This window comes from Phragmites australis, chromosome 4, assembly GCF_958298935.1.
Source record: "Phragmites australis chromosome 4, lpPhrAust1.1, whole genome shotgun sequence".
Lineage (NCBI taxonomy): Eukaryota > Viridiplantae > Streptophyta > Magnoliopsida > Poales > Poaceae > Phragmites > Phragmites australis.
Window position 1 is genome coordinate 3,481,742 of NC_084924.1, and position 16,926 is coordinate 3,498,667.

Sequence of the window (16,926 nt, forward strand, 5' to 3'; positions counted from 1 at the left end):
GCAATAATCATTACATGACAATTCAACACGCAGTCTAGGCAACGCAACAAAGAACCCATAGGTTGTTCAACACCACAAATGAACACCGACATTCGGCATAGTACATATTAGCCATACAAAAGCATCACACGTGTGAATTTGTTCAACATCACATGCAACTCGACGAGACTAAAGTGTCGTCATTCACACCCCTGGTGTGTATGGCTTCTCCTTCCTCCTTTCACGGCCCGGTTTGGTCGGAAGAACATTGCCACTCGCAATGTCGGTCATGTCACGACGACACCGCGGCAGCTGTGAAGGCTGCGTCGCTGGAGGAGCATCTGCGAGTTGTGAGCTCCCCATCACATCGGGCCCGCACGATGAGTCGTCACCGTCTGAGCTGTATTCCTCGCTCTTGGAGGGTTCCTCGCGTGGGACCTTGCCTTTCCCTCGTGTAGCCGTGCCAACTGAAGTAGAGGCAGATCTTGACCTAGTGCGCGACGACGTGTGCGCAACACTGCTATTGCGAGTGCGGGTCCGGGTACCGTAGTGCACCGGCGTCTGCTGGGTCGAAGCAGCCGTGTGGCCAACAGATGGCTAGGAAGAAGGACCACCTTGTGCTAGATCTACATCCGGCGTTGTCATGCAGCTCATCTTGTACGCAAGGCGGCGACAGCTCCTATGAACCCTCTGCAAAGAAGTTGGTGAAATTTTTAGAGTGTACAACTACATGCAAGCAAAAAAAGGGGAAACTTTGAACAATGGTCTATTTGTCAACTATTACCTCCACAAAAGCGCAAAGATGGCCGACCTCCTCCACAAAACCCGGAGGGACAAGCAACTTGTCCAGCCTCATTTGCAAGGCGTCCGAGCTGCTGGCCCTGCAAACACGACGCAATGCGTTAAGTATGGTACAAACCATGAGTCAATACGATGTATCTATCACGAGTTACAAATACCATGTAGTTGTGAAGCGGGGCACACTCAGGCTAGCGAACGTGTCAAGTGATCTGATCATACTCATCTACTAGGTCGTCCTCGTCATCAAAGTCCGGCAAATCTTCTGCTTCAACTGCAACTCGAGGTGGCTTGATTGTCAACCTGGAGTTGTTGTGCAGCCACCTCAAGTACTCATGGTAGGGACCCGAGCGATGTGCGGCACCACCGTGCACAATAGTCTGGGCCCGGTTGGTCCACTGCACCAAATAGTTGTGATGGACGTCCTGCCAATCTCTAGCACCCATTTGCTTCCTCCTGTCAATCTTGCAAGATGGCAAAATCAGAAACAAATGTAACCTCGCATAAACGATACATGGAACCACGCGACAAGTATTTTTACCCACATGTGCAAAGCTACGGACGTGGGGGTCGTGTCTGGAGGCGTACGCTGTAACTTCCCAAACTACCACATCACACGGTTTGGACAGTGCATTTCAACAATATAGAAGCAAATAAGCGGCAGAACGGACTGTCAATACTCCCTGTCCCATGTGCACAATGTGCTAAGACCCACGGCAACAATCTCATGCCGGTCATATGGCTCCCATATCACCTGAAATGAATGACAATGTCAACTGACATATGCAAGTATATGAAAGAAATAATGCACAACCAATTGCACTCACGTGGCTTTGCATGATGCAGTCGAACTTGTTGGTGTAGAAGAGGTACTGCCTGCCTGCGTTTCCAGTCATGGCCCTGACGTTCCTCCAAAGAAAAGCAACGGTCAGCATCGAGCCCTCATCCTCGAACTGCCAAACCTACAGTTCAAACGAATCATATCACATCTGCAAATAATGACAAACAATATCAATTTAAGCAGAAATAAAAATACATAGCCCAGGAGAGAATCGGTTGGGTCTACCAACCGGCAGCCGCTCCCACATCCACACCTGCAGCAGGTACGCGCATCCCCTAAGGTTGGCATGGTCCCCACTGCGCCTGCATGCATCACATAGCTGCCGGTACAACCATGCGAGCGTGGTCGATCCCCAACTGTACAGTCCGATGTTCTCCCATTGCTTGCCAAGTATCGGCAAATACATCCACGAGACTATGTTGCCACTCCTGTCCGAAAACAAGTACCCGCCCACAAGATGCCACAACCACGCGCGAGCGTGCCTCTCGACGACCTGTTCCGCTGCATCTTCAGGGCACTCCGTGAAGTTCTAAGCCAACCAGGCAGAGCTGACGCTAGAAGGTTTCTTGTCCTTCGCGTCCTGCGCTTGCTCAAGTGGCCTACTACCAATAAACTGCTCCACCATGTCTCTCCATCTAGCAGGCTGCACATTTCCGCACATAGGCTGTCCGTCCACTGGTAGCCCGAGAATCATGGCCACATCCTGCAGCGTGACCGTGAGCTCGCCGCAAGGAAGGTGGAAGGTGTGTGTCTCCGGCCTCCAGCGGTCGACTAGCACAGTCAGAGCTGCGTTGTCGAACATCGCAAAACCGCCGTGATCAACCTAGCCAACGGCAAGAAGCCTGCGCGCCCAACGTATGTAGCGTACCTCTTATCCCACCTGAGAAGACTGTGAGTACGAATCCGAATGGGTGATAGCACTAAAAAAATAGCGTAATTTGAAAATATTATTTACACCTACATTTTATCTAGCACTTATATAAACTGCTCCACCATGGCAAAAGCATTGCAGGCCAGCTTTGCCTTATAGAGGTAAATGATGTGTAGTTTAAGCCTTATGGTTTCTATGGGTGCGTTTGGATCTTAGGCTAGAAAAGTTCTTGCCTTGCCTGGCCAGGTATTTTGTTTGGAAACACTTAAAAATTCTTGCTTTTAGGGGCAAGCTAGTCTCCACGGGCCAGAAAACCTTACTCAGCGAGGAGAGCCAGATCGGCTCGCTCTCGTTGGCAAGACTCACGCACGACGGAAACAACTCGTAGCAGCCTCCTTGACTAATGGAACCGAACAGTGGGCAAGCGCAAGCATGGGCTAGCTCAATGGAGCTAGTTTGCCCATCCAAGCTATAGCTTAACTCAGCTAAACATCCAAACACACCCTATATGATTACGCACTCTAAGATGTGCAATATAAGTTTAGGAGTGCTACTCCTCTCACTCTCACACTAGGGATGGCAACGGGGCCAATCCCCGCGGGGAATGCTTCCCCATCCCCATCCCCATTTAGCTATCGGGTGAAAGATTTCTCCCGTCCCTGTCCCCGCGGGGAATTTGCGGGGATCGGGTCCCCAATGGGGATGTAAAATTGAATGATATTTGATTATTTTTATATATTAATAATATATACATTATATAAATAAGTAATTTATTGATGTATACGAGGGTAATTAATACAAGATTGATTAAATATCGTAGGTTAGATAAAAAAGAATAAGAGTAATTTATTATTTACTCTACGTAATATAATGTGTGTACATTTATATACTAAGAAAAATATGTATATATGTGATATCGGGGATATAGCGGGGAGCGGGGACGGGGAGCGCCTTCCCGTCCCCGTCCCCATATAAGTTCGTGGGGGACGAAATCTCCCCATCCCCGTCCCCTAATAGAGGAATTTCCCGCGAGAAATCGGAGATCGGGTCCCATTAACATCCCTATCTCACACACACAATGGCAGAAGAGAACATTAACAGAAGAGAACATTTACAGTCAGAAGTAGATGTGTGATAGGACAGGAACAAGACTTTCTTCGTTTTCTCATCCACATCTATAGTACCTACTAGCCCTGAAACTCCCCTAGCTTTTGTGCCTTGTGTGGCCCCACCTCGCTAGCAATATTTTAATGCTACTTGGAAAAGTAAAAGTACTTTATCCTTTGATTCTTGCACAGGTTTGATTTCTCACCCTTCTTCTATCTCTTGCGTTTTTGTTTCTTGGTATGCTACTCATCCCATCGGTTTCTTGATTCGTTTTCAGGTGTGGCTCTGAAGTGGCACTTCATCGAACAGGATGAATGCATTGGCCGCCACCAGCAGGAGCTTCAAGCAGGCAGCTGAGCTGCTGCGTCTGGACTCCAAGCTGGAGAAGAGCTTGCTCATAGCATTCAGAGAGATCAAGGTGATGAACCTACTACAGTCTTTGAGATATACCAAACTGTTTTCTGCTGTCTCTCTGGTTCATAGTTGTTCCTGTCTTCCCGATGAATATGTCTAAAATGTATTTACTTGACCAGGTTATATTGTTGGTTTCTTCTGACTTTTATTTTAAAAAAAGTCATCCGAAACAGTATGTTCAATTTTTGAGTAACAAGCAGCTCGGTTCTTCTGTTCTCCATAGCAGCAGTAGTTAGAACATTATTCTTGCAAAACTTTTACCGAGTTGAAATGGTCCTTATGCATAAATTCTAGTTTCTTTAGGAATGTAAGTTAGGTAGCATAGTTCTCTGTTGTTCATGTTAGTTTTGCAATATCTAACTGAAGCAGACCTTTTTTACGGGGAGGTGCAGACCCGGGGATCGAACCCCGGACCAGCGGAGACGCTCCCTTGCGTCTTGCCAGCGAGCGAAGCGCTCGTCTGCTAATTCTGAGCTCTTCTGGCTCGTTTCCTTAAAAGTCTGGATATCATTATGTGAGTTCTGTCGATTTAAGACTGTTTTAAAGCCACGATCAAACCAGATCGTGTATGATAACATTGACTCTGACATTCAAAAGCTCTCATAATTACTGATTAGGTCAATGCCTTGGCACAACTAGTGAATTACCCTAGTATTGACTCAGAAAATCTATTTGAACCTTGGCGTCAGCACCTCTTAGAAACTACATAATCTGAATCTCGTTCCTCTCTAGGTTGCGAGCATAACTTGATCTAGGATCTGAGCATTGTAGGGCGGAGTCAACTTAAAAGATTTTTTTTTTCTGCTTTCTACTATGTTTAAGCTGCCTCCGCCTCATCAGTTGTGGCCCTTCATTCATAGCGTTCAGAGTAGGCTTCTGAATTCATATAAGCTTGGTACTGGAATGTTTCATGTGTTAATTTGTTCTAAGTCTGAATTTCCTTGCACGCGCGGTTAGCAAGGAAACTGAATCAGTCATGAAATCTGAAGGTTGTGGAGTTGGATTTTCTGTATCCAATCAAAGGGATACTTGGGTGATGGGAGACTGGTTACAGAATAACCTCGGCTGCAGCTACACCTGACCAAGCTGCTTTTATCTTGAGCATACCAAAAAGGAAACCAATGGAGGGGACTCTAGCAACCATGGAAAGGTACATTTGCACTTCTTTGGAACATGCGTTGACGTACATGATTCATGCATTTGTGGAACATTCTTTTACTGTGCCTTCTTATGTGTGTCAACCTGACCTTGGAACTTATAAATTGCCTCGATCTGCTATAGGCGAGCCTTATGTTGATTGTTGATTGCTGTATCGAAGCACCCAAGTCATGAAGACCCTTGAGTTACCAGTGGAGCCAGAAGAGCTGCGAGATGAAACAAATCTCCATTGATAGGATTGGAGTGCAAGTGGCTGGCATTGGCCTCTTGCAATATCCTACACCGATTGAAGGATCATATGCAATGTTGTATCATATGTGGACCTTGTCGATAAGCTAAAGTCATATTTGTCAAATGTGCTGTCTCTGCTTACTAGGATCTCAGCGTTGCCAATCTACGATTCAGCTGGTATGTGCCTTTCTCCTGCAGAAGGCGGTCAGCCCGAAACTAACCATGGGAATCGGGAGGTTATGCACCACGTGATCGACATACTTGGGGTTACAATCCACGCTAGACAGTTTTAAAAAGGCAGGCCTTGCGTCAATCGATGATTTATTTCGATCCAACTGGTATGCCACTTAGTATAGGGTGTGCAGTAAAAAGCCAGAGGTTATGGTTTTGAGGACCAGGGTTGTTGGGAGGCTCTAATAGCCGGCAAGCTTAGAAAATAGGTTGTAGGGACGCTGTTGGTCACGGGCGAGCGAAGGACCTTTGTTTTTATAATAAGTATTAAGAATTCTGTTAATCACATATGGATAGTTAGTAGTACTCCTCCGATTTTAAATATTTACGTTTTGATTACGATCCGGTCAAACTTTTAAAAATTAAATATTTAATTTAGAAACATAAAAATTATAAGTATAGAATTATCTTAAAAAATACTTTTATAATATTATATTTTTATTAGATATTTTAATTATATTTTAGAAGTTGTTAACGATTAAAATTTTAAAAAATTGATCTAATCCAAACAAAACGTCAACGTCAAGTATTTAAAATAAAAGAGAATAGCATACTGGTATTTAAAACTAGCAGCCCAGCAGAGCAGGTAATGTAACAGTTTTTTGCCCCCCCCCCCCCAACTCAAAGCAAGTCAAAACGCATCAAAATACCCAGCCGCGTGAAGCGGGCACGCTGAAGTGGTAGCACCTGGACGCCCTCCTGACCAAGCGCATCTCCTCGCCCCCAGCGGCGAGCGTCGCCTCGACCGCCGTAACGACGGCGATGTGGCGGGTGATTTTGCCGAAGGACCTATAGGTCGTTAAGAACCTGGTCACGCAGAACCTTCCACAGCCCAGATAGGAGAGGTAGCCAGGACCCCGAAGCCACTCGCTGACGTGATTCCCGAGGCCGTCGACGTCCGCCCAGACGTGCCGGTACGGCAGCCTGGTGCCGGCGGTGGCGCAGGTGAGGTCGGCCGCGCACAGATCGAACGCTCCTTGGTCTGAGAACCCGAACCACAGACCGTAGTCGGCGACGTACTGCGCGTGGCCGTTGAAGGGCAACGCCCAGTCGCCTTCCCTGCGCCACGAGCCGCGCGCCGTGTCGAAGGCGTACGTGCCGTTGCACCGCGTGGACACCCTGATAATCTCGCCGCTCGAGGCCCCGTCCGCGGCATCGGCGAACGAGACTATCCGGCCGGTCTGGGCTTCGAACGGCGGCAAGGGGAGGGTGCTCCAGATCCAGTCATCGCGGCGGCGGTCGTAGCTCAGGGCCTCGAAATCGAAGCTCGGCGGGTCGAAGGCGTGGGAGCATCCGAGGAGGTAGAGCCTGCTGCCGGCCTCAGCCCAGGCGATCTCGGATCTCTTGTCGTTGCGCATGTCGGACCCGGCGCGCACGGCCGTTGTGCGGGTGTCGCAGATGATGGTGTGGCGGTGCTGGTTGACGCCCACGATTTTGTCGCCGCTGCGGCAGAGGGGGAAGAACTGGGTGCTGTCTTTGTGACCGGGCGCGCACTCGAAGCGCGCCACCGGGAACGGCAGTGGAGCGGGGTCCATCGCCTCCGGCGACGCCGCCGACATCTGGGGGCACACGCCCGCCGCGAAGAACGGCGCCGTGTCGATCTTGCGCAGCGTGTAGCCGCCGTCACAGTCGTCGATGAGCAAGCGGATGAACCTTCGGATTGGAGTAGCACTCGACGACCTCGCCATCGAATTCGATCGATCTGAATCCGATCTTGAGCCTTGCCTAATTCGGTCAATGGATTGTTCTAGACAACGAGTCGCGATTCGCGAAAAGGGCCGGCTCCATAGCTTAATTTAAGCTAGAGTCCATGTGTGATCTTCGAAGATAAAAAGGATTAGGGAAGTAAAGAGCCTAAGAGGACCAGCTAGGGTTTTGATAAATTTGGCATCTGTTTTCAAATGCTTGGCAACTTTGACCACTTTATTTGTTTCTAAATATTTAGCATTTACGTTTCGCAAGATTTAGTTTCTAGTTTTGTCCCTATAAAATACTCCATCCATCCTAAAATATATGTGTATTAGGATTTGAAAAAGTCTTTTAAAATATACTTTGATCACTAATTTATTTTGCAATATATTATCAATTGCTACAAAATTAATATTATATTAAAAGATATATAAAATACGGATGTATTGATACAACTTTTGTATATTAAACTATACGTATAATTTGACTAATTGTTGATCAAAATTTACGAAGTTTGACTTTTAAAAATCCTAATACGTTCTATATTTTGGGATAGAGGGAGTATATTCTTTTCTCCGCTTATTATTATTCTAGAAGTCTTTGGATAACCATGTAAAGGCATTTTGGTCATTTTATATTAGAAAAGTGAAGAATCTTGGTATGTGCGCATAGGTCAAAGTGACCAAGTATTTGGAAACGGAGGTCAGTACATCAAAATATTCTAAGGGACTGTATTGAAAGTGGGTTTTAGGAACGAAGTCCCTAGAATTTAGTGTAAAATTGAACTAAATCCTAAATATTCTTCAAGTAAAACCCTTCTTTCAAACATGACCTAAGGGTTTTAATTTTAATTTTAATGACCTTAAATTCGAGTAGTATCCCAGTGCTTGTAACTTAGTTGCACATGCCTTTGCATCTAAGGAGCACCTCTGAATTCAAGCGAACTTCAAATTTTGCATAGATATAGAATATAACATCATCTAAAGGCATGCAATTTTTTAGATTGTATGAGAACTTGTGTGTTTCCCGATCTTCCCGATGGATTTCCACCATTTGCAATATATGCACCCGGAGTACCATGTTGGGGCCGAATACGGCTCTGGTGTGAATTGAAACTCTAGTAGCTAATAGTCTTGCTATGGCCTTACTTTAATGGAATGAAATATTCCAAAAAAAAAAAAAGGTTTTACAAAAGGAACTAGCTAGGGTTTTAGTAAGTTTATGTGGAGCAGTATGAAATCAATGTAGTAAAACATCTGAATTTGTAACTTTAGTATCTTTCTTCGAGAGCAAGAAACCAAAAGTTCGAGAGGGTTATCAGAGAGCAATAGCCCATCCTTGTATTCTTTAAACTTGTACTAAAGATATTTGCGGTCAGTTTACCTAGGCTTTGTTTTCCTACTATCGTTACCCCCTCTCTCACACACACGCGCGCGCGTGAAAGCACGCATTTCGTTCTTTATTGATTAAGTATTAGGAGGATTACAAACATCAACAGAAAAAATATTCAATACAGGTTGGGACACCTACCAGCCGAACCGCTGAACTATTAACTCACCTGGCATGTTGCGCAAGCTCATGAGCGCTAACGTTATGTTCTCTTGTCCCCTTCACAATCTTCGCTTGATCCAAAGCTCCCATGAGGTCTTTGCAATCTTGCACTACCCATGCCAAGCTGGAGCGGTTGGACCTTGAGTTTGCTAGCAGAGCAACACAGGTGCTGGAGTCAGTTTCTAAAATAACTAGCCCCTAAAACCAGCTATGGATGAGGGAGAATCCTTCTCTGCATGCCTCCATATCCGCTCGGCCGCTCCTTCTACTGAGGCGCAGTGAAAAAGCATATGCCAACCTGACAGGAGAACCTCTCCATCTGTATTCCTGATGAAAAAGCGTATTCCTGTTGCTACAACAAAACTTACATCAACATTGATTTTCAGCCATCCCGTATCCCGGTGGAGTCCACTTTGTCTTTACTTTTGTTGCTCCTTTGTTTTCATGATGACCCTGTCTATATGTTGCCCGGGCATTTTTTTTTTGTCTGTTCTCACTCGAATTTCTCAGATCAGATGAAGATCCAACATACCACATTTGTCTTCAGCCTCCTGCCATCCTGAGCCCTTCATCCCTACCATGTCCTCTAGCTTCTGTCTTCGGCGGCTCCCACCGCGCTAACCCAACTTTGTCAGTCTATCGTTGTCACGTCCCTGCCTTGACACCGCCCAAACGGTGGTCCTCCGCCTCCAACGGCTGTGACCGTCACCATCGCCTCACCGACCTACCACCCTGGGCATCCCTCTAAGCACGATAAGCACTCTGGTGAGAACCTCGACCTGAAAACCCCTAATTCCCGAAACCTTAACCTGTCGTCCTCACCGGAGCTTGTCAGAGATGAAGCTGATTGGTCGGATCTCATCGGAACCTAGGTCAAATCTCACTAGAAATGGAGGGGATGGTGAAGAGGTGGGGAGAGAAAGATTCAGGCAAAGAGAGGAGGAGAATCACCCAACTAAGGTATAGGAATTGCCTTTCATGATTGCTATTTACTCTGGGTACAAGTTAGGCACTGAGGACACCTTATCCTTTCAGTTCTAAGCCTACAACTTGTCAGACTTAGTACAATGTCCGATACAGCACCGCCAAAGCTCTCATTGAGCCCTCTTCCAAAAAGCTTGAGTTGCATTTAATGGTCGCATTCCTACAATTCCAATTCTTCCATAGCAGCACAATGAAGAATTCTATGTCCACTTTTGTAAGATTTTCCAGGATGAGCAACAACCATTCTGGTCCAGGATATCTCAGAAGGGGATCTCCAGGAACTGACCATTCCTTTCTTTCAGCTTTGATCGAGATCCTTGAGTGTTTGCATCCTACAACCGCATGAAAACCATCTTCATTAGAGGTAAGCACACGAGGATAAATTTACAAAAGGACAGGTCAACCCTTAGCCAATTATGCTATTTGTCTTGCCTTTGAAAAATACTTTCGTAACTGATTTCTTAGTCAAGAGTCAGCTTCGACCGAATTGGCTCGTAAGAAACCATTAATCGATATGACTTTACTTGTCAAGGTTTCACCACGACTAGGAAAGTTTTAATTTAGTCTTAAACGACGTTTTTGCAATTCATGATGTTGGATCCAAATCATTTTGAAAAGGAATTTGTCATCACGACAGGCACCAAGCATCTTTATCGCACAACATACCGCCCCAAAACAATAGTCAAAGCAAAGCGTGTCGATCAATATTGGGAGATCTATCTTGGTTTTGCGGTTCATGGTTTAGCCTCAAAGTGGTGTTAGTGGTTATGGTTATCAGTATCGGATTTGGTACGACTCTGTAACCATTTTACAGTGTATTGCTCTCCATTTCAGTCTCTTTGGTTCGGTCCTTATTGTTGTCACACCCGGTTTTAATGGTCAAAATCAAATGTGCCTTATGTGTGCCCAGGATGTTCAACACATATAAGGACATCATAGGTAAAATAACAAAAATAATATTTTTATTGAATAAACGTTAAACTCTTACATTAAATACTTCACCTAAACAACTCTAATAACCAAACTATAGTTACTAATCGATGGTAACGGGACGAAAATATCGGTGACCAAACACTCCACAGGCACCGACGAAAATACCAGGTCGTCGTCTTGAAAATCTTCAATGTCTTCCACTGAGTAGTGTATGTATGTGAGAGATAACAAGGGTGAGTACATGCGGTACTCAACAAGTGTGGAAAAATAATGATATGTAGGCTTTAAAAAAATAAGCTAACACATGATATATTTGTGTAAATACAAGTAAAGAAAAGATATTTGGATTCAAAAGCATTAAGCAGATATTAAATGAATGTAATCCAAACAACCCATACAAGGTTGCCCACTTTATAAACCATAACCAACTAGTATTCCCCGTACTGTATCAAAACCACGACCATAACCAAACCTATAACCAAAACCAACTAATTATGTAAGGATCCAAGTCTCTTATGACCGTGAGCACGGCTGATATATCAGGTTTTACACTCTGCAGAGGTTATCTAGCTTTCCCACGAGTCGTGATTTCATCACTGAAAGTAGATGAATAAAGTCTCCATATTGTAATGCCAACTAAACATTATATACACGCTAGTGGTGTGTTGCCAGGAGATCCTTGGGTGATGGGAGACTGGTTACAGAATAACCTCAGCTGCAACTACACCTGACCAAGCTCCTTTGATCTTGAGCATACCAAAAAGGAAACCAATGGAGGGGACACCAGCAACCATGGAAATGTGCATTTGCACTTCTTTGGAACATGCGTTGACGTACATGATTTATGCATTTGTGGAACATACTTTTACTGTGCCTTCTTATGTGTGTCAACCTGGCCAACTTATAAATTGCCTTGGTCTGCTATAGGCGAGCCTTGTGTTGATTGTTGATGGCTGTATCGAAGCACCCTAAGTCATGAAGACCCTTGAGTTACCAGTGGAGCCAGAAGAGCTGCGAGATGGAACAAATCTCCATTGATAGGATTGGAGTGCAAGTGGCTGGCATTGGCCTCTTGCAATATCCTACACTGATTGTAAAGGATCATATGCAATGTTGTATCATATGTGGACCTTGTCCATAAGCTAAAGTCATATTTGTCGAATGTGCTGTCTCTATTTACTAGGATCTCAGCGTTGCCAATCTACGATCTTTTAATACATAGTACAAACCCTCCCAGTCACGACATTAGTTAATCAAACAGGACTATATCAGCTGGTATGTGTCCAGAAACTAACCATGGGAGTCGGGAGGTTATGCACCACGTGATCGACATACTAGGGGTTACAACCCACGCTAGACAGTTTTAAAAAGGCAGGCCTTGGCGCCAATCGATGATTTATTTTGATCCGACTGGTATGCCACTAGCATAGGGTGTGAAGTCAGAGCCGTTTGTTTTTCGTATTTACTACTGGGCAATCGACTGAAATCAATGTTGTTTCAGCCGAGGTCCAAAATCATCGGTAGGAGCGGAGCTGCGAGGCAGCGGGACGCCACCGATCGTGGACGAGCGATGGACCTTTGCTTTTTTGCTGCACACAGAATTCTTAATATTGTAATTGTAGTGGAATTCTTAATGGTCCGCTACAATTGTAATAATAAGTATTAAGAATTCTATTAATCACATATGGATAGTCACAAGGACCCTTTCGATTTTAAATACTTGATATTTTGATCAAGATCTGATCAAATTTTTAAAATTTTGATAGTCAGTAGCTTCTAAAACATTTAAACATAAAAATCATAAGTATATATTTATCTTAAAAAATACTTTTATAATATTATATTTTTATTAGATATTATAACTATATTTTAGAAGCTATTGACCATTAAAATTATAAAAGTTTAACCAGATTCTGATTAAAATGTCAAATATTTAAACCGAAGGGAGTAGCAGACTAGTATTTAAAACTAGCAGCCTAGCAGAGCAGGTAATGTACCGTAGGAGTCTGGAGGTTATGCACCACGTGATCGACATATTTGGGGTTACAACCCACGCTAGACAGTTTAAAAAAGGCAGGCCTCGGCAACAATCGATGATTTATTTCGATCCAACTAGTATGCCACTAAGTATAGAGTGTGCAGCAAAATGCCAAAGCTGTTTGTTTTTTGGCTGCATACAGAGTTCTTAATACTACAATTGTAGTGGAATTCTTAATGGTCCACTACAATTGTAATAAATATTAAGAATTCTGTTAATCACAGATGGATAGTCATGCATCAAAATGCCCAGCCGAGTGAAGCGGGCATGCTGAAGTGGTAGCACCTGGACGCCCTCCTGACCAAGCGCATCTCCTCGCCCCCGGCGGCGAGCGTCGCCTCCACCGCCGTAACGACGGCGATGTGGCAGAAGGAACTAGCGTTCGTTAAGAACCTGGTGACGCAGAACCTTCCACAGCCCAGATAGGAGAGGTAGTCAGGACCCGGAAGCCATTCGCTGACGTGATTCCTGAGGCCGTCGACGTCCGCCCAGACGTGCCGGTACGGCGGCCTGGCGCCGGCGGTGGCGCAGGTGAGGTCGGCCGCGCACAGATCGAACGCCCCTTGGTCCGAGAACCCGAACCACAGGCCGTAGTCGGCGACGTACTGCGCGTGGCCGTAGAAGGGCAACGCCCAGTCGCCTTCCCTGCGCCACGAGCCGCGCGCCGTGTCGAAGGCGTACGTGCCGTCGCGCCGCGTGGACACCCTGATAATCTCGCCGCTCGAGGCCCCGTCGGCGGCATCGGCGAACGAGACTATCCGGCCGGTCTGGTCATCGAACGGCGGCAAGGTGAGGGGGCTCCAGATCCAGTCATCGCGGCGGCGGTCGTAGCTCAGAGCTTCGAAACCGAAGCTCAGCGGGCTGAAGGCGCTGGAGCATCCGAGGAGGTAGAGCCTGCCACCGGCCTCAGCCCAGGCGGTCCCAAATCTCGTGTCGTTGCGCATGTCGGACCCGGCGCGCACGGCCGTCGTGCGGGTGTCGCAGATGATGGTGTGGCGGTGCTTGTTGACGCCGACGATTTTGTCGACGCCGCGGCAGAAGGGGAAGAACTAGATGCTGTCGTTGTGGAGGGGCGCGCATTCGAAGCGCGCCACCGGGAACGGCAGTGGAGCGGGGTCCATCGCCTCCGGCGACGCCGCCGACATCTGGGGGCACACGCCCGCCGCGAAGAACGGCGCCGTGTCGATCTTGCGCAGCGTGTAGCCGCCGTCACAGTCGTCCATCAGCAATCGGATGAACCTTCGGATTGGAGTAGCACTCGACGACCTCGCCATCGAATTCGATCGATGTGAATCCAATCTTGCGCCTTGCCTAATTCGGTCAATGGATTGTTCTAGACAACGAGTCGCGATTCGCGAAAAGGGCCGGCTCCATAGCTTAATTTAAGCTAGAGTCCATGTGCGATCTTCGAAGGCAAAAAGGATTAGGGAAGTAAAGAGCCTAAGAGGACCAGCTAGGGTTTCGATAAATCTGGCATCTGTTTTCAAATGATTGCCCACTTTGACCACTTTATTTGTTTTTAAATATTTAGTATTTATGTTTCGTAAGATTTAGTTTCTAATTTTGCCCCTATAAATTATCTTTTTTCTTCACTTATTATTGTTCCAGAATTCCTTGGACAACTATGTCATAGTATATTGATTCATGTTAGAAAAGTGAAGAACTTTGGTATACATGTATTGGTCAAAGTGACCAAGTATTTGGAAACGAAGGATAGTACATCAAAATATTCTAAGGGCCTTAAAAAAAAGTGGGTTTTTAGGAACGAAGTCCCTAAAATTTAGTACAAAATTAAACTAGATCTTGAAAATTCTTCCAGCAAAACCCTTCTTCCAAACATGGCCTAAAGGTTTTAATTTTAATTTAATGAGCTTGAATTCGAGTATTATCGCCGTGCTTGTAACTTAGTTGCACATGCCTTTGCATCCAAGAAGCACCTCTTAATTCAAACGGTGTCATTCGAACTTCAAATTTTGCACAAATATAGAACATAACATCATCTATAGGCAAGCAATTTTTTAGATTGTATAAGAACTTGTGTGTTTCTCGATCTTCACGATGGATTTCCACCATTTGCAATATTTGGTGCATTTGCACCCGATATGCACCCAGGGTACCATGTTGGGGCTGAATACGGCTCTGGTGTGAATTGAAACTCTGGTAGCCAATAGTCGTGCTACGACCTTAGTGTAATGGAATGAAATATTCAAAAAAAAAGTTTTACAAAGGGAACTAGCTAGGGTTTTAGTATGTTTCTACGGAGTTGGATGAAATCAATGTAATAAAACATCTGGATTTGTAACTTTAGTATCTTGCTTCCAGAGCAAGAAACCAAATTTTTCAGAGGGTTATCAGAGAGCAATAGCCTATCCTCATATTCTTTAAACTTGTATTAAGATATTTGTGGTCGGTTTACCTAGGCTTTGTTTTCCTACTTTCGTTACCCTCTCTCTCTCTCTCTCTCTCTCTCTCTCTCTCTCTCTCTCTCTCTCTCTCTCACACACACACACACACACACACACACACACACACACACACACACACACACACACACACACACACTGTTGGGGAGGTCACAATCGAAGGCCCCTGACGCCCCTTGGCTTTGTTCTCTAGTGTTCAAAGGCCACCGGGCTCCGAGCCTGGGGACCCCGGAGGCAAGAGTTAAAGAAGGGTCGTTGACGCTATGGCCCACCGGCCTGTCAAGGCCTCTGAAGAACCTCTGGAGACCCTTAGCCCCGTAACATATCAGAGACCTGGGCCTCCAAAGCCCCTCCGGAGACCTCGAGCTCCGAGTCACCTAGGAGGATGGACCTCTGGGGCCCTTAAGCTCCGAGGGCCACGGGCTTCTGGAGCCCTAGGAAAGCATGAGGCATCCCCCAGCCAAGGACTAATGGAGAGGGGGGGCACCTGCTACCTGCCATTGGTTACGGAGTGACCTACATTTAATGCTGGAGTTGTTGGTAGTCGACCGCTCAGACTAGACGGCCCCGTCGCTACAGTAGACGGACCGGCCAAGCATTGTGCCCTCCTGTTGCCACGATCTCTGCCATGGGGGTGATGTCATCAATTAGTTGAATATTGACTTGGGTCTGGACAATGTTTTACCTAGCTAGCCTTAAGTATATACGTATACTTACACTCTGAATGGCAATATAAATATAGACCTATGGTCACTGTGCCAGGGGATAAAAAATTCTTAATCACTCTTGGTATTCTCTTCCTCTTCACCTCTTCTCCAAGCTTGAGTCACCCCAGTGGGAGGGCTCTCTCCGTACTCTGTTTGTGGAAGGCATTCTTTCCACCAATAGTTGGCGCTGACTGTCGAGAAGGAGCATTCAAAGATGAAAGATGCCATTGAATAAGAAGACCGCCAAGGAGGTGGCCCAAGCAGCTGTCTATGTGGTAAAGCATGTGCGAAAATCTACACGAAAGTGGCGGCCAAACGCACGCTATGCTGGCACCGATGTCCCAACCAGGGGTGACGACGAGTCCACTCTCGGACGGGACGAGGGCCCAGTGTCCACCGCTAACCTGGCCGCGACCCTCACCAAGGTCAGTTTGGAGTATTTTCAGTAGTAGTGCGGTGAGAACCTCGCTGCACCCCAAGGGGCTACGGCCTCGGTCGGCTGGCAGGCACACGTGGTGGCCCTTCAAGCCCAATTGGAGGAGCTGCAGGAGGCCCTCTAGGCCTTGCAGTAGACTCCGACCAAAGCTGGGGCTGCCCCGGTAATGGTTGATGTTGCGGTGGCCCGAGATTCGGGGGCTAGCGAAGGTGCAGTCTCCACTCCCTGTCGTCCCCAAGCACCACCACTAGCCAGCGCTCGGGCGCCTAAGCCTCATCAACATCGACGCGAGGCTCCGCTACTAGACTCCAACTCACCCCTGCAGGCGAACCTGCACACCATGCCCTTCTTTGATGGGTTCCGAACCCCTAAACTACGTAAGTTCAAGGGCGATTTGGACCCGAACAAGTTTGTCCACTCGTATGCCCTAGCCATCGAGGCCGATGGGGGCGGATTGGCCGCCATGGTCAAGTGCTTCCCTCTCGCCTTAGATTCGGTAGCCTTTCGCTGGTTTTGGGCTCAGGAGCCGAGGTCC

At 46.5% G+C, this 16,926-nt stretch overlaps 2 protein-coding genes and 1 long non-coding RNA gene across 3 annotated transcripts; 1 reads left to right on the top strand and 2 right to left on the bottom strand.

Annotated features, from left to right (window-relative positions):
* The first annotated feature begins 3,820 nt into the window (after positions 1-3,820).
* Positions 3,821-5,499, top strand: LOC133914082 (uncharacterized). Its single transcript, XR_009909165.1, has 3 exons — positions 3,821-4,014; positions 5,000-5,160; positions 5,292-5,499. It is a non-coding gene; the product is annotated as an uncharacterized LOC133914082 (long non-coding RNA).
* A 693-nt stretch (positions 5,500-6,192) lies between these two features.
* Positions 6,193-7,474, bottom strand: LOC133914083 (uncharacterized). Its single transcript, XM_062357235.1, has one exon. The coding sequence runs from the start codon at positions 7,316-7,318 to the stop codon at positions 6,272-6,274; it is 1,047 nt and encodes a 348-aa protein (XP_062213219.1). The 5' UTR covers positions 7,319-7,474; the 3' UTR covers positions 6,193-6,271.
* A 5,362-nt stretch (positions 7,475-12,836) lies between these two features.
* LOC133914084 (uncharacterized) lies at positions 12,837-14,386 on the bottom strand. The gene has a single exon (XM_062357236.1). The coding sequence runs from the start codon at positions 13,767-13,769 to the stop codon at positions 13,065-13,067; it is 705 nt and encodes a 234-aa protein (XP_062213220.1). The 5' UTR covers positions 13,770-14,386; the 3' UTR covers positions 12,837-13,064.
* Between the last annotated feature and the right edge of the window lie 2,540 nt (positions 14,387-16,926).